Here is a 19258-nt window from a genome sequence, read left to right on the forward strand (position 1 = left end):
TTCTTCAAAAATCTCTAGCAAAGAGGGAACATAGCTCTAATTAATTATGAAACTGTAAGAATAATAATTAAACACTTTCAATCGTATGTATCGCTCGCTTCAATGATATTATTGAGAATAAAGTGTAGTTTGGACATTGGGCGGTAGTAAATGGCGCATTGGAATTCTTAAAAATAATATAAACTATAGTGAAATATGCACACTTTTTATGGATTATATGTTTACACTCCTGCAATTCCCTAGAATAATGCAATTTATTTTATGAAATTACTTAAAAGTTAAGGCAAAGTAGGCTGTCATTGAAATTTTTACGCGTCATCGATGATTGTGGCTTATTTATCCCATAATAGCAAATAGATGAAAATCAGTTGATTTCACACTGACAAAGTTGAAAAAGTATTAGCATACTATCTGCATGCAAGCACACATAGTAATACTTTCCTAAACCAACAATAGCTATGACGACTGAGTTTTATTACATTTAAATTGCGAGCTGCTCAGTCAGCATAGCTGCCAAAACGGATGATGAGCTACCTAGCCTTAAGACACACGACTTTTTGCTTTATTTGTTTCTATAACTGCTGTGTATTTTTACATAAGCAATGTATGTAATTCCATTATAATAAGAACTGTGAGTTGAAAAGGCGAGACAAATTTGATGATTGAAACTCTGTGTAAGTCAGAGATTTTTTATCGCTAGTGTCCGATCTACAAAGTATACGTTACTACGCTAACGCTCCTGTGTCAGTGCTTGTGCTCTGTTGGAACAAGCTGTTCCAAATCTGTACAAAAGTGTTCTGTTTTATACTGGCAGACTCCAGTGGGCTGGTCACACAGTACAAATTCCTGAGAAATGGGTTGGTCTTTAGTTGAGCTACTGTTGGATATTATTGACCTCATGAAACGTTTGGGATACAAGACCAATGACCGTTCCGAAGTAAATAAGCGCATACGATAGTCCTTCGTAGTTGGTGGTATTAAGGGGAGTATCGATGTAGATGGAGCTCTGGAATGCAGTCGATGTGTTTCTGACCTGTTGTTGAAATGACTAAAGCAACAGACACGATGACATTTACAAAAACTTACAAATTTTAATGATATTCAAAACTGTTGCCAAAAACGGATCCATTTTGTTGCCAAAATCGGGGGGTGCTAAAACCGGAGCATGCCAAAAACGGAGCATGCCGAAAACGGAATCCCACTGTATTTTATTCACTAAGCTTGAAATTTATTAGAATTTAAAAACATTCTGTACAAAAAGATTTAAAAAAAAAATGGCAGTCAAACATATGAGCAGTTTTTCGAATATAATTTATTCATTTTTTTTTGAGTTCAGAATACTCACTATTAACATGCCTATTGCTTCATTTGCATGTCAGCTTTGGGGTTGCATGTTATTTCAGGAGAAATTTATGCAGTTTTCAAGGTGTGCTCATTCCACCCCATTTGCGAAACCGCCCCGACTACCCCCGATTGTATGCTCCACTGTTCATAGAAAACAAGATCCAGTTCGCATTATTGCTTGGAATCGATATGTTTTAAACAATTCAATTAATGATAGCCGCTAATGCCACGGGTAACTGAAACTTAAATTTCTTACGTCACACAACATATGGCTATTTTCATTCCCTCTCCCCTATATCACATACTTTTTGTATCGAGGCTTCGTAAATTATTTATAGATCGTCACGTTTCCGTGAATCATTCCCCGAGAGTGTGTCGTAATTTATAGAAGACCATTATTTGTTGCTATCTCAATATGTCTCAATAAGGATTGTATAATATAAATAAGAATCGCAATCAAGTGAACATTGGCAATGTTATTTGTGGTTCACAATGTTAAGTTAATTTCGTACCAACAGATGTACCGTAAAGTGCCGTAATTCAGCGCAGTTAACGGATAAAACATTTCAAATGCTTAATTAAAAATTAGTATTGCACCTACAAAAAAGCTTTCTGGGTGGATCGCTAGCAAATCTGTTTTAGATTATGGGAAAAATATAAACTAGACTGTATTCAAAGCTTACAATTGTGTTTTTTTTTTAAATAGTTCACTCGTTGAAATTGCCTAATTCCGCGCATTTTTTACACGCTTTTCCATATTCCGCGCAGAAGAATGCCTAATTCTGCGCACTCGCGAAACAATCAAATTAACATTAATTTTGTATAAGGCAGCATCCATTCATTACGTAACGCTGAAATTGAACATTTTCAACACCCTATCCCCCTCCATAACACTTTTTTTTTATGAAAAAAGTAAAGTTTTGTATGAGCCGTAACGTAGACTTTTTTTTATATTTTTTTGACTATCACATGATATAAGCACAGACAAACAGACGTAACACTTAGAACAAATCTCGATCAAAATCATAGTCACGAAGACATATACGCCCAATGCTATAATCGGTGTGTTTGGCCGACAAGCCAACAGATGGCGGTAGTGTGTAAACGTCAAACACGAACAAAAATGACGCGAGCGCTGCAGGTGGCGGATTAGCCACCTACAATATTTTTGAATCGACCGTTTAAAAGGTGGTCGATGGACAATGATGCGAGTGTGACGTCTGTTTGTCTGTGATATAAGGATAAACGTTTTATATATTCTTTTTCTGAGACGAAACTCGCGAAGACGGTCTTCTTTTCCTGTCATTGCTAATTGAAATTCCCGTATATTTCCCGGTTTTCTCCCGGTGATTCGAAATTCCCGGCTTTTTCCCGGTTTTCCCGATTTCCCGGTACGCTGGTCACCCTGATAGAAGCATCAAGAAACATATCTGTAGCAAGTAATTCCATAGAATATTGCATGAAAAAAAAAACATTTTCAATAAAGAAATCACGTTTGTTTGTGTTCTACAGTCTTAGCACGGACGCTAAAGAAATAGAAAAAAAGGCTTCTACTTAGACGGGCCTCACCTGATTTTTTTACGCCGCAAAAAAACTGCTTCATTTGCTTATATTTGTGATTCAAACTTATTCTAAATCAAAGTAGCATCGAATGGCGTTAAAAGTTCCTGCAGTATTAATGTGTATTTCTATATATAAATAATTTTGTATGAAATGCGCGGAATTAGGCAATGCGCTGAATTAGGGCACTTTACGGTATAGAATAATCCTTTGGGCACAGACAAACAGACGTCACACTCTCATCGCTGTCCAACGACCAACTTTTTAACGATCGATTCGAATATCTGGTAGGTGGTCAATCGACCACCCGCAGCGCTCGCGTCGTTTTTGTTCGCGTTTGACGTTTACACACTACCGCCACCTGTTGGTCCATCGGCCAATTACAGTGTTTTTAGCATTGGGCGTACATGTTTTCGCGACTATGATATTGATCGCAATTTGTTCTAAGTGTTACGTCTGTTCCTCTGTGCTTTGGGGCTGTCTATAAACCAAGTGGTGTTGTTTTTTTTTTGATTTTCAGAACTACCTTCTTCTCCCCTTGTGGTCTATTGTTCACACAATTTTGAATTTTTTTGGACCTTGGTGTTTGGACAAACTTTTCCTTCCTTCCTTCGCTTTAAATTGGCATATAAGCAAGGCGATGGGAAAATCTAATTTTTGAGCAAAATATCGAATCCAGAAAGGTTCTTTTTAGCTCTAATGATAGAGGGAGAGCGCTTTTACCCATCGGAACGTCTGACAGACATTAAATATTTATGAATCATTAAATTTCATACAAGTGTTCATTTAGCCCCGATACCTTTTTACTAGCCTTGTTTTGGACCTAATTTTCTATCTCACTTTTCTGGCATATGATATGATTTTTATTACCATGAATGAATGTAGCACGTCGTACTAACATAAAACTTGAAAACTATCCGGGAGTGATTTGATAAAAATGTCATGGTGTGGTCTTAAAACAAGCATTTGCTTGATGTGTCCATTATGCCCCGAATTCCCCTAACAATACTAGCTGAATAAGAGTGTATGGTTAGTGGTTTTTGGGTGTGTCAGCTGGTCTATTCTTAGCTGAAACACCCAAAAAAAGTTCTATAATTGGAGCTTAAGTAGTCGTGCTGTTGTATTTTGTACAACATAAGTGTAAAAAACCTCGCGAAAACTGGAAGGATATACAGTATCTGTTCGATTTTAGCAACAAGCAAACATTTTTATGTTGCCCAAATTGAACCGTTCCAAAATTTAATGGTTGTTTTTATTAAAACTTGTATCGCCGTAATATTGTTTTTTATTAAGGTACCGCGGGGCAAGTGGGTAAATGGGGTAAGTGAAAATAATTTGCATATTTTACTAAATATGTGAATTATCGTTTTAAACTCATGCGTAAACCTTCGAGGCCATTCAGAACATTACGATAGGTAAGAGATTCCTGAGATTTTTTAACCATTACTGCATAATAGAGCGAAAGATTGTTAACCTGTCAAATATAACTCCGTAACAAATTGGCGACGTGCAATCTTATTTTAATATTTTCAGCGGAAAAAAGTTGCGGAAAACAATTTTCTGTACCACTTCTAAGTTGTCTCCTCTGACAGTGTTAAACTGCAATGAAAAAAGTTTTAGAATTGATTCGACATAGACCTAAAAATAACTAAATTGAAACACCGTGAATTTTTTTCTAATCACGTGGGGCGTTCTTTTTTACCCCGATGAACCTCTTGCAGGGTGCCAGGGGAATGGCCGGTAGGATCATCGAGAGCGAGGGATAGCCGTATGGAATCGACCGCCCTGATGATCAGCCGATACTGGTACGGACAAACTAGATCGCCTGCTTTCCTAAAAAAGCTTGACGCGCTTGGCTTCCTCTCCTGGTGTATGGATCCGACGACATTGGTGATGCTTATCCTGCTGGAACACATGCGAGGCCGCAATGAGAAGCTTCTTCGAAGTTCTTCCAACTGTGAGAACGGAAACCGTATCACCACGTGAAAACTCAATTATACTACCAAGTGGAAAGGGAAAGAGGAAACATTCAGCTGTCAAAATTGGAACGGAACGGAAAGAATATCTGAACTTGCATTCAACTTTCAGCGACCATCGAAGGCCAGATAGGAGAAACTAATTATTTCAAAATCTTCACTGGAAAAACAGTTTTGATTCGAAAACTTTATAGTTGTATTGATTCTGTGGTTTTAATTTGTCCTTCTTTTTTGTGTTTTAATTGTAATTTTTTTTTCTTTCAAATTTGTTAACGGCACTTGAAGAATCAAAAATTGGCGAGACCCCTTGGTTGGGCTCGAAGGTAGGCCCTTCTGGCTTAGCTTATAAACTCTTTATGAGGAGCCCATCTGGTCCTCTTGAACGAGTGAAGAACTAGCCATATGTGTTAAAATTCACGTTAATAAAGAAGAAAAAAAAAAAAAAAATAATCACGTGGGGCAAGTGAAAAGTTTCTCATTAGAGATTGAATTTGTGTTTTCTCTTTAGGTAGCTATAGGTATACAAGGTTCGCGATTATCATAGAATAACAGAACGTGCTGATAATTCAAGAAAAACTATACTCAAAGCGTTAAAAGTCATTATTATGGCATTTCTCTAAAAAAGGTTGCCAAATATTACGCTATTAATATGTGTACTTCGGACAGCCGATTAAAAGTAAGACGTTGATTGAAAAGTTCCAATATAAGAGAACGCACGGTAATCTCATGGAATGTCTATGTAAAGCTAGTTCAAAAAATATTAAATTAGGTATATGTCTACCCAAATAGGAAAGTTTCGAAATACTTCATTGGAGGAGTCCGTTTGATTTCCCCCGAAGAGTTATCCGGCGTCATATGCTATTTTCATAAAAACAAATAACGAGCGGTGAAAATTCTACAGAGCAGAAACGCAATTGCTGTCCCATGATGTAAGAACTACCATTGAAAATGTTGCAGTTATAATGTTGTCGAATCATTTCAACAAACATAACTGAATAGTAGAAAATTCAAGTAACAAGAATAAAATGTTCTTTGTTTACATGTTATTTATGTTATTGTTCATTGGTACGCCTTAACCAATGTTATAGGTAATAAGAATCGTGAATATAACTGTTAGTTTTTGAATTTATTGCTCAAAACGATAAACTTTTCACTTGCCCCACTTGTGGGACAAGTGAAAAGTAAAAAGACGTTTTTCAAAAACTTTTTCTGTATTTTTTTCTTCAATTTTACATAAAAACCAATTTCAGCATACTGTTTATATTTGGTGGGAGTCAAGCTAAAAAATATACATGACTCCATATGTTTTAATTAAAAGTCTCTAGAATTTGAAGAATCCCACCTATGCGAAATCCATTACCCACTTGCCCCACGGTACCTTATTTTATCTTTATTAGAGAGATTTTCAGCCAAACGCTGGTTCATCTCTGTCGCCGTAATAATGACCACGAATTAAATTTACCTATTTTGAATATGGTAAGCTTTAAGAAGGCCCACAGAATCATCGAGATTTAGTGGATTTGTGACTGACCATGATCCATTTTTGTGTACATGGATTTCCGTGTTGTAAAATTCAAACCGAGTCAAAATCGAACAGGCACTGTAAAATGAAAAGTATTCTTAGTAAACATAGTATTCTTATGATCACTTAAGGTGATTATAAAACGAAGCCAAACTTTGAATTTTCAAGTGTATAAGACTGGAGAAACTGACAAGAGTTCGCGTTGAACATCAATCAAGTTGCTTGCTTGCTGGTGGTGACAAATGGGATAAAATTCGCGGAGCGCTATTTGGTTCTCAAGTCTTGTGCTCTTGAAAATTTGAGGTGTGGCTTCGTTCTATAATCACCTTAAACACTTGTTATGTCCTATCTCAGCAATCATTCTCCTGCTTGTTGCGTAAAAGACTATGTTGGCATTATACCGGGCAAACGCTTGCTGTCTGAACTCGCTGTCGCTCGTCGGACCTAAAAATGAAAAAAAAAAACATCCTCTGCTTGCATTATACCGGGCAAACGCCTGGATTTGCTATTTGCATGACACCGAATAGATGTTATACACAACCTTCGGATATCGGTGACTTCTGCGGCCTTTTGCCGCCTCAGTTCCTCTATCCTCAATGCGGCTTCGCCGCATGTAAATTTTGCACTGTTTCCTGACATGACTGCATTTAACAAAGCATGGACTTGTTCTTTTCATATCCAAGCTTTATTCTTTAGGTTTGTAACTCTAATTCGGCCTTCTGTGATAACGCTCTCTCGTACGGAGATGAACCAGCCATAGGGATGAAAATCTCCTTAGTAAAGATGATAATAATAATAAGAAGAAGAAATAGTCATGTGAAGCCGAACTTAGCATGTTTTACTTGATTGTTGTTCTGCGAAGAACAGTGCGCGGAATTAGGGCATTATGAAGAAAGACGTGTCTTAATTCCGCACGATACTTTTTGGGATAAAACTCAATTACTATGCTAATATTTGATTAGATTTCATAGAAGCATCATGAAACATATCTGTAGCAAGTAGTTCCATAGAAAATTGCATAAAAAATTAAACATTTTCAATAAAGAAATCGTGTTTGTTTGTGTACCTACAGTCTTAGCACGGATGCTAAGAAAATTAGAAAAAATTGCGTCAACTTAGACGGGCCTGCACTAATTATTTTTTTACGCCGCGAAAAAATGCCTTATTTGCTTTTATTTGTGATTCAAACTTATACTAAATCATAGTAGCATCTAACGGCATTAAAAGTTGCTGCAATATTAATGTGCATTCCCATATATAAACAATTTTGTATGAAATGCGCGGAATAAGGCGATGCGCTGAATTAGGGCACTCTACGGTAGATGACTTAGATGAATTATCATTGTATTATGCAGTAGTTTGACCAGATTATTGTAATTATTATTATTATTATAAAACCTTTGCCATTGTTTTGAACCTCTAGTCAACGCTATAAAATACAGTGAACAAATATCTAAAACAATCGCTCTTTGTAAAATATAATCCCCAAGCCCAGGTAGTACTTTTTAGCAACATAAGTTTTGAGTGTAATACAGAATTTCATTTTTACTCAAACATGTTCATTGGACTCGTACAGTCTAATTTATGCCGAAAAAACTACATGTCGAAATCAATGAATTGTTCAAATTTGCCACATTAGAGATGCTCGAAATATTTGTCTTGCAATCAGGGCTGGGAAAAAATCTGAATTTCATTCTACAGTAGCCAAACAAAGCCAATTGCAGTCAGTGAAGCCAGTGAAACTCACGCCTATCGCTGCTGAACCAAAGAACCTTGAAAATTGCAAAAACCCCGTTGCTAAGGGCAACTAGCGTTGGGCGATTTTGAATCGATGTTCCAAATATCGATGTTTTTATTCCGATTAATCGATTTTTTGAATCGATGTTTGGGGCACCTAAAATCGGGTGAATCGATTCTCTTCATTCGATTTTTTGATTCGATTCATTTTGTTAAAATCGATAAATATTTCTTATTGAGTTGGTGGAAAAGAAATCAAATTTTGAATTAGTTTTGAAGTAGTAAATTTGCTCGATTGGTTTTCATACCTAATTTGAGTGAAAGACGATGAAATCGAATGCAATTGCTTTTGGTCTAATTAAAATCTTAATACAGTGGGATTCCGTTTTTGGCAACAAAGTTGAAATTTTCAGTTGCCAAAAACGGAACCGTGCCAAAATCGGAACCCATATTTCAAATTTTATTTTTCAACTATTGGTTTTGAAAGCATCATTACAATGTTTATACATCATTTTTATGGAATCATAAGGCGTTGAGACTTCGAAAAGGTTCACTTCGAAGCATTTTCCCGAAGGGTTATACTATGCTATGAATCTATAGCTCCGTAATATTAAATCTGGCAAACGATATTCTGGTCGCGTTTTTACGCCTCAACGTCTTCAATTATTTTTTTAGAAGCTTTATGTATAATTTTTGTATAAGAGGGCCTTGTAAAACCAATAATCGCATAAGTGACTTTTATTGAAGAACTGGACATTTTCTTAAAATTATGAGAGAAAACGAAAGCAAAAATGTTTTCTTTTAAAGACGTATTTGCGAATCAAAAGCGCTGGGTATTGCAAAACGGCATGACCTTTTTTTCTTATTAAATGAACATTTAAAATCAGTTTAACTTTTGGACTTTAGCATAAAATCTGAAAAATTCGGTAAGTTTAGAATTGCTCCTTCAATTTATGTTTCTGATAAAGTAAAGCATTTTATAATGAATGGTTGACTGTATCAAAAGGGCAAACATAAACATGAGAAAATGCATAAATGGCATGTAATTGTGAAGAATTTAATTTTTAATTGAAATTTTTTTATTTCAGCTTGATATATTTTTTACACCTGCCTTATGAAATCAACTGAAATTTACAAGATCCTGTTATGAAACCTCAAGAACCTTATAGGACTCTTCAGGTTCTCATAAGAAATCTACAGAAAAAACGCTTGAGCTTTGAAGCATCTTGCCAAGCATCCGTAGGATCTCGCATAGAGTTCTCAAGATCTTGCTAAGGATTTTGCTATGAGTTAACATCTTGGAATTCCGCTGCGATGTTACCGTAAATTGTCAAGTCTCCGATGAAAGTTTATTATTATTAGGCTACCACTAGCACACCTCAAATTCCTCTGGGAACCTTTTCAAAATCCTCAAGCTTTCGCCGAAAATATTAAAACTACTACTATAAATTCACATTATCCCGCTTAAAATTTACAAGACGCCCTAGAGTTTATTAGGAATCACCAGATTTTGGACAAAATCCTCCATAACCAGTTATACACTCTAACGATCCCTCAAGAAGCTCTCAGTGTTCACTTGGAATCTGCAGATATCCTCATGAATTCGTTAAAATTTCTGAAAAGTCCCACAAGAACGAAGAATCCCATAAGGATTCTCCAGGGTACAGTTAGGAAACTCATAGACTCAGCTTGTAAGGAACATTTTGATGATGTTGAGACCCGTATCTTTGATTAACAATCTTGTACAGAATTCTGGATTGTCTCTTAACAAATCTAACGCCTCATAGAGTCTATAGAAAAGAGAGAACGTAGCTTTAAATAGTTGACGCAAAAAGCTCAATATACACACCAATACCACAGACAAAAAATAAAAACACTCTCAGTCTTATTTATCGCACGCTTCAATGGTATTATTGAAAATAAATTATAATTTGGACTGTATTCGCATTTGTCATGTTATTTAATGAAATTTAAAAAAAGTTATGATACACGACATTTTGCTGTACATGTGTGTGTATAAATTCATAATAATAAAGACAGCGAGACAAAATTTATGATTGTAACTCTGTTTGAGTCATAGATTTTTCGTTGCTCTTATGTCGGTGCTGGTGCATTGTTCGAACAAGCTGTTCCAAATCTGAAGAACAGTGTTTTTTTTATTGTATCACCTACTGGCCGACTCAAGTGGGCTGGTCACTCAATATGAATGCCTATGAAAAAAAAATGATCTTAAGTTGAGATACTGGCGGAGATTATGAAACGTTGCCTATGTATGACCGATGACCATTCTGAAGTAAATAAGCGCGTACGCGAGTCCTTAGTAGTTGGTGAGATTTGGGGAAACATCGACGAAAATGGAGATCTGGAATGTAATCGGTGTGAAGTTGACATGCTTTTCAAGTGACTAAAGCAACAGACACGATCATATTTACAAAAATTTACAAATTTTAATGGTATTGAAAAATGTTGCCAAAAACGGATCCATTTTGTTGCCAAAATCGGGGGGTGCCAAAATCGGAGCATGCCAAAAACGGAGCATGCCAAAAACGGAATCCCACTGTACCGATTTTTCTCGAATTCAGCAGGTTCTAGTTATTTTAAAACCCGTGTTTGAATCCAAAAATTTCTTAACTGCGTCAAACATGAATAAGTTTCCAGAATATTTCAGTCGCTACGCTATTAACTGCAAAATCTTCAAATCATAAACGGAAGAAATTTATCAACTGCTCCGCTACCTAATGGACGTTCCAAAATATAGTTGCATTCAATCTTATTATGGTGTTCAGTACATTTTTTAAATGATGGTTCACATTAACGACTATTTTAAAATATGAATGTGACTAGACTGCTATTACCTGCAAATCATTGCTGCTAAAGTACCAACTCCTGTATTTGAGCTCCCTGCGAATGTCACTCCACGAATCGAATTCGATGTTGCGATAAATGTTTGGATCCAATGCCTTCGCCACCTTATAGGGGAAAGGAGTTATGCCTTCCTTCAACAGCTGACGCACACATGAAATTTTCTTTTCACATAACATAGGATTCACAAGAACAAGTTCTCGCGAAATAGGACCCCGTGAACCGTTGTGATTAACATTTCGAATCTCTTTAACTATTTTATCCGAACGTTTGGTTCGATAGACATCAACGATATGTGCGAAATTTTCTCTATTATGGAAGTGGCATAGTCGATAGTTGTCTAATACGCATTCTGTCGCTTCTAGAAACATAAAAAATAATATAATTTAAATGAGGTACAGTTTATGCATTACAACTATATGTTTACCCGGAGTGTCAAGAATGAACTCGCTTCCTTCAGAGGTAAGGATCTTTTCTTCTACTATGTCGCCATTTTTATCCGCGCCTTGTACGATTTTCATGGCTTTACCTTCGGGATCATGTAACATGCGTTCAACGGAATACATAACATCTGGAAGTTTGAATACTCGAACATAAAGTAGTTCGTACACTAAAGCTGAAAATAAAAATAAATGTGATAATTAAAAGAACATACCTATTTTTGGTTTAATAACCTACCCTGGCAATAAGCTGCTTGTTCAATAAATGTCGTAGGGAATATTGAATCAAAATGCTTTTCCGGCGAGAAAAACACCAATAAGGTGTCTTCATAGGATTCGCATTTGACGAACCACGTGCCGCAATTATATGGTTCGAAAAGTAACACATTACGCCTGAAAAAAAAAACAAGTCGGAGTAACTTTTCAAACATTTTTTTATATATATTTAGTTTTCAATCCTTGTTATTTTTCCATTGAACACTTTCTTGTCCTAGAAATAAGGCTGCCTTGTACCTAAAGGATTTCGTCGATAAAATTACATTACATTAAAACTAGATTTAGTAAAAAACCAGAATAAGGTTCCGCGGGGCAAGCGGGTAAATGGTTTAAGTGAAAATAATTGGTATATTTTTTTAATGTTTTAAACTCATGCGCAGGCATTGCAGTATTCGCTCTCATTTGAGTATGAAGCACGATCAAAGCAAACAAAGAAAAACATCCCATCTGTTGCGGTCCACGATCGTCATTGTATCGCAATTGGTGATGAACTAGCCGTATGCGCTAAAAATCACCTTAATAAAGAACAAAAAAAAACATTGTATCGCAAGATGTAACAAGTCTGATAAATGGAAGCAGCGAGCGAGAGCCCCAAAGAGAGAGCGATGATAAAATCCATTTTTCTCGCTTGTTTACCGTTGGGGATAGGTGGTTTTCTTTACTGGCACGATAAACAATCCACGAACTTCCAATAGCAATAGTGTCCCCCAGGTTTGGAGTATGTTTAGAGAGGTTTTATCATGCACTACTATCCCCCCAATCTGATCAAAGTTGTAGCGAAAATCATCGAAATTTGGTTTTTCTCGGTAAAAGGCACGGTGTTCATTTTACCACCACTTCCCCTACGATAAACAGTCTCTCATAATGTGCAGCATATTATGATAGTTACAGAGAGCGATACGTGAGAGATTCTCTCAATTTTCACAGGATTCAATCCCTGCGTCATGCGTAAACCTTCGAGACCATTGAGAACATTACGATGCGTAAGAGATTTCTGAGATTTTTCAGACATAATTGCATAATAGAGCGAAAGATTGTTAACCTGACAACTATCACTCCGTAACAAGTTGGCGACGTGCAATCTTATTTCAATATTTTCAGCGGAAAAAAGTTGCGGAAAATAATTTTCTGTACCACTTCTAAGTTGTCCCCTCTGACAGTTTTAACCCCTCTACCGGCAGCTTCATTTTATACCTCAAAACAAATATTCAAATCGTTATAACTTTTTTGTTTTTCAATATTTTTGCACAATTTTTTCACAAGTTCTCAAACAACTCTTCTAGTTTAGGAATCCGTGTCGATATTAATTATTGGTGATCTGGTTTTAAAGATATTCCGATGTTCCTTGGGGGACCGACATTTTCCATATAAAATGTCTTTGACGGCCATTTTGTTTTTGATCAATTTATCAAAAAAATAATATGTGGGCTATATGACGCCAGGTAATAAGAAGCTACTCTGAAAAAATCATACTAATCGTTTCAGTATTCTTGGAGATATCTGAAAATTACGATATGATGTTTTTTGAAGTTTTTAAGATCTTTATTTGGCCAGCGTGGTTCCAGAAACCTAAATGCTGATTACTTAAAGACGGCTGCACCAAATTGCTTCATTTTTTCACAACATACTCGCATTAATGAATTGTTCCGAAGAGTGAATATCCGAATACGATTGAAATTCTATAGCCTGAGAAATTAACGGGGGGTTCTAGTAACGAGTAGGTCCCCCAAGGAATTTTGGAATATCTTCAACACCAGATGACCGATGATCAATAACGACACAGATCCTAAAACTAGAAGAGTTTTTTTAGAACTTGTGAAAAAATGGTGCAAAAATATTGAAAAACAAAAAAGTTATAACGATTTGAATTTGAATTTTGCGGTAAAAAATGAAGCTGCCGGTAGAGGGGTTAAACTGCATTAAAAAAAGTTTTAGAAATTATTCGACATAGACCTAAAAATAACTAAATATAAACACCATCAATTTTTTAATCACGTGGGGCAAGTGAAAAGTTTCTCATTAGAGATTGAATTTGTGTTTTCTCTTTAGGTAGCTATAAGTATACAAGGTTCGCAATTATCATAGAACAACAGAACGTGCTGATAATTCAAGAAACACTATATATATAAAAGTGTTAAAAGCTATTATTATGGCCAAATCATGGAACTTCTCTGCCAAATATTACGATCTTAATATGTTTACTTCGGACAGCCGATTAAAAGGAAGACGTTGATTGAAAAGTTTCAACATAAGAGAACGCACGGAAATCTCGTGGAATGTCTATGTAAAGCTAGTTCAAAACAAAGAAATGGGGTATAGCCAAAGACAAATTATATATATTAATTATAGCTCTATCCACATAAAACTGTTAGTTTTTGAATTTATTGTTCAAAACGCCAAGTGAAAAATAAAGAGACGTTTTTCATAAACTTTTTCTGTACTTTTGAAGCGCTTTCCGTTTGTGCTTCTTTTTTTTCCTTACTTTTATTTGTTAGGCACTCCGTGCACTTGGCCACTACTATGCCGATTATCATACACCCGATTCTGTTTTTGCACGGGGGATGCGTACCATGCAAAAAAAGTTTTCAGTTCAAAATTTCAAAAACCGTGCAAAAAAAAAACAAAACACCGTTTCTCGACGTTTCATGCAAAAATAAGGTTTTAGCGGAAAAATATGTACCGTGGACGTACCATATTTGACGCGGTTAAGAAAATTCTAAATTCAAACACTTGTCAAATCGTCTAAATCTATCCGATTTTGTTGAAATTTGAATCTATGCTAGCTCAACTATTATAGAATTAGGGAAAAATCAGTAAAAAAATATTAAACGATTTTTTCTTCATGTTTGATTGACTTTTTGTGGAACACATTAGGTTCCTTAATTGACGCATCAATTCTTCAATGTGCCTAATTTGACGCATTATGTTCCTTATTTGACGCACTTACAAATAATTGCTAAAGTTTAAAATGTACAACAGTTTCAGTATTCAATAGTTCAATTAATTGAAAAAAAGCGTTTTAGAGAGGACATAAAAGTTAGAACCTTTGGAAAAAGTTTTGAATGACGTCATCCGGTAGTCACTTTAGCTATGTGTTTAGTTAGTGTAGAAAGTAAAACCGGCGATTGAGTTCAATCCATAGTTAAGCATTATTGTTTAGTTTAATGTATCTTCGTCGTGATATTAAACAAGGGAAAGATTTGAAAACTATGTTGCGCTGGAACGGGGAAGGTAGTTGCTAAAATAAGGACAAATTGGTCAAAAACTAGAACGAAAACAATCGGTTCCAAAAATGGCCGTTTGATAATCTTCGTTACTTATAACACGTGAACTACGCCTACTTGTCCCATGTTCTATGTCACCCTTATGGACCGCGGGACAAATATGCGTAGAACCAACGGCAGTATGGGCCTCGAAATAGATCGAGAACCATATATGGGTCATACATTAAGTACGTCATGTTATTAGGGGGAAGGAGGTGTTCTGCAAGATGTGACGAATCATACAAGTTTTTTGAAGGCTCCATATAAAAAGTGTGAAGTAGGGCGAATGGGCGGGGTTTTTGTAGAAAATGGTATGTTTTTGTGACACGTATCTCATGGACACACCCCCTATTGTATAAATTATACGAAACAAATCATTGAAGCTACACCTCACCTCCTGACGCATTTATTGAAGCTTCCTTGAAACATTAGGGGACGTCCATAAACCGCGATAAATTGTACAATTTTCAACCCCTCTCAACCTTGGCCACATTTATTTTATGAAAAGTGCGAATATTTTGTATGAATCGTTGCGTTTCCTTGAACCTCCTCCTCTTCCTAAAAACGTGACGTAATCTATGGATGACCCTTTACATCCGATTACATAAAGCCTCGGATTGTTCTGTGGACGGATTTTTTGAATGCAAGCACCATAAATATTTATTTTCCTATTTTCGATTCAACAAAACATGCTGAACAAAATAGCAAATAATTAGGAACATTGTGTGCCTAACTTGACGCACAAGATTTTCATACAACAATATGTCTTAAAGCTTAAAAGTAGAAAACTTTCGACGTCAATTCATGAATAAAATAATATTACTGACTGTTGTTGATTATATTGCTGTCAAACAGCACAATAATTTCACGAAAATTGATCAACAATAGTTAGCACATTCACTAAGGAATGAAAAAATTGACGCACTTGTCGGATGCATTTTCAAATAAATTTTATTTTTTAACTATTATCAATCAAATATAAACTTTTTTCGATTGGAATCCTTCAATAACATGTAAATAAAGATTAAGCAATACATTTTTGAGTGCTAGTCTGATCTAGAATTAATTTATGATAACATTAATTAGAAAATGCGTCAAGTTTGGACCCGCGTCAAATATGGTACGTTTACGGTATGGAAACTTTTTTTGCACGGCCGTGTAAAAAAAAATCCGTGCAAAAACAGAATCGGGTGTATACAGAATCTATTTATATCCTAGTTCTTATTGCTATTTCTCTCATACCGAGCAGGTAGAGAATAGTGCTGCCGTTGTGGACCATATCCATATCCATATCAAAGTCCATTGGTATGCGGTGGTTCATTTTGCCATGTTTATGTGCCGTGTGAGGCAACAGCCTACAAAGAGGGTCAGTGGGCCGTATGAATAAAATGTAGTAAAGTTGAGTTTACTACATTGTCGGTAGTAAACGCTACATGTGACACAGAGTGGAACATGTTTGTGTCATTTTCCTTTCTACACCTTTCGAACATACTACAAACTACGCGTTGCTATGAATAAAAGTAGCATTTACTACAGAGCTACTGGTAGTTAGCTTCAGAGGTTGCTACTCAAGCTTTGAAATTGCGGAATTGAATGGAATAATTTCCTTTTGCGTGAAAATCATGGGAAAACGATATGAGTTTTGATATTTCGGATGGTATTTTGAGTTTTGTTTAGGAATTCTGAGATTACGCCCGCCAATTAATATCCGTGTGAATTCTGGCATTACGATAATTATGTTATTTTCTAGGAATTTTGGGATGTCGGTGGGAATTCAGATATTTATAAAGTAATTTTACATGTAAATTCTGATATCTCAGATTTCCATTGGAATTCCGGAATTCCTGTAGGAACTTTGGGATTCCGATAGGGATATCGGATTTTTAATAACATTTAATGATATTTTAATGATAATTCTGGAATTTTAAAAGAAATATTGCGGAAATTTTAGAAATCTGGTAAGAACTCTAGAATTCGGGTGGGAATGGGATTCCGGTTATTAATCCCTTGGAATTCTGTGGGTATCTTTGAGACGTTATTTCTGTAAGAATCTGTGAGATTTCGGTGGGATTCCTGCTAACTATTGTGTGAATATTTGGAATTCTGGAAACCAATCTTTGGAATTATTGTAAAAACCTTTAAGATTCCGTTGATCTCCAGTTCCGTTGGAATTTCAAAGCAAAGCTTTAATATAAACCTTTCGAATGTCGGTAAATATTTTCTAGATTTCAATGGGATTTTTTGTGAAAGCGATAAGAATTTTAATAATTTCAAAGGGAGTCCTGGTGTTTTAGAGGAGATCCTCATTGAATTCTAACGACTACCATCACTACATTCCCATAAAAATCAATGCATTCTAAATTCCAAGGATACTATCAGAAACTCAACCGAAATATCGAGAATATCACAGAAACACTTAGAATTTCCGGAATTCAACATGCTGTTAAGAAAACACACGGAGAGCATAAAAATTCTTCCGCAATTTCACCAGAATCTCAGTACTGGTGCTAGGAAATATGTGGTTCCTAGTTTGATAGCTGTAATCTCAAAACCTCTTCAAAGATTTTAAGCTAAAATTCTAAAATTCGTCAATCACTGGCGTTGGCGAAGACCGAAAACCACCCAGAAAATACTTTGTTGTGCCATCAGCATAAAATCATAAACGTAAAGAGAATACAAGACTAATCGCAAAATTACGCTACAAATCTTGTCAAATTTCAGCACCTTCGTGATTTTGTACAAATTGTCGCGTAATCGATTGCATTCCATGCATTTGTATTAATTTTAAGCGTCACTCTAAACAAATTTGCCTTTACGTGCAGAATCACTCTGCACTCTGAATGCACATTTCTTAACGTGCAGCATCAGTCACTTCTACCCGTATGTAGTAAAAGCTCATGTTCGAAAGCAGTACGTACTGCATGTTCGAAAGGTTTTTTATTCATTCCAAAAGTATAGTAAACTTTGGGGATTTTGTTTTTGAGTAAATGCTACATGTAGTAAAGTTCAACGCTTTTTATTCATACCACCCAATGATCGTAATGCCAGATTGAACATAATTATCGTAATGAGTACCTTCGTACCTGCCACACGATATTACCATGCCAAATGGTCAATTGACATTGAAAGCTCTCAGTTAATAACCCGTCCTCCTTTGGGCTGAAAATGTCCTACTTTTCAAATTAATCGTATATTCAATTTTATCCCCATTAATTTTCTGATTACTTATTCTCGAGCTTATTGGAAGGAATTCAATTTTGATCAAAGGTTGAGTCATGTCAAGAAAAACTTCAAAACCAAAACTTAGATTCGGGAGAGATAGATCTTGAGCTATTGCATTAGCATCAATCAACAATCAATCAATGCAAATCACTACCAAATTCTTTGAATAATGTTTTTTTCTACAAAGTAAACAAAATTTTCTACGGTTTTTTGTATTACAGTTTTTTTACAGAAAGACGGAACCCAAAGGGATGTTTAGGGCTAAAATATCGAAAAAAAAAACGTCGAAACCCAAAACGTCGAAAAATACAAAACGTCGAAAGGACAAAACATCGAAATGACAAAACATCGGAAGTACAAAACGTCGAAAGCATTCATTTTTCAATACCGATTTGGAAATGTTTTTCAGATAACTTTTTCACATTGTGGTCGATTGGACAATTCTTCTGGAAGAAAATCATTCTTCTCGTTTTCTTACAATTTTCTCCTTTCGACGTTTTGTCCCTTCGACGTTTTGTTCTTTCGGTGTTTTGGCATTCGACGTTTTGTCTTTCGACTTTTTGTCACCCAACCCAGAGTCGAGTATGAAAAGTCACTGAGAAAAATCTACACGTCAAGGTCGTGTGTTTTACTTATAGATTTGCGCAATGAGGAAAACCACATGATTTGAGTGTGGTAGCCATATGGATTTCATCATTGGCTTCACGGTATAATAACACGTGTATCAACATTAGGTTGTCATGTGAAACAAACATGAATTTCCAAATATTAAATCATGAAAACCAACTGATTTGCTTATTGAATTCGAAATGTAGTAGCTTTAGATAGTCATGTGTGATAGAACATGAATGTCATGGGACTGAAAGAAGAAATTTGGTAGAAGAACTTTTGCTCCACAAAATATGGATCCGATTTTTCTACTAAACTATACATTATAATCAGTGTTTTCTTATAGAAAGGTAGAATTCTCGTATATCGGTCAACTTCACTAATAAAAGAAAAATCGAATTCACAAATTTTCATCTAACACTTTCAGCTTCAAAATTTGCTTCTTCA

At 35.6% G+C, this 19258-nt stretch overlaps 1 protein-coding gene across 2 annotated transcripts in view; it reads right to left on the minus strand.

Moving 5' to 3' along the window:
* The window catches only part of LOC5578384 (protein ovarian tumor locus), a 149634-nt gene that overhangs the window by 96790 nt on the left and 33586 nt on the right, over positions 1-19258 (minus strand). For both annotated transcript variants that reach the window (XM_021851701.1, XM_021851695.1), the window contains exons 4-6: positions 11680-11834; positions 11429-11617; positions 10995-11362 (exon numbers count right to left, since the gene is read on the minus strand). In XM_021851701.1, the coding sequence (XP_021707393.1) occupies positions 10995-11362; positions 11429-11617; positions 11680-11834 (712 nt within the window). The remainder of the gene's footprint in view (positions 1-10994; positions 11363-11428; positions 11618-11679; positions 11835-19258) is intronic.

This window comes from Aedes aegypti, chromosome 1, assembly GCF_002204515.2.
Source record: "Aedes aegypti strain LVP_AGWG chromosome 1, AaegL5.0 Primary Assembly, whole genome shotgun sequence".
Taxonomy (NCBI): domain Eukaryota; kingdom Metazoa; phylum Arthropoda; class Insecta; order Diptera; family Culicidae; genus Aedes; species Aedes aegypti.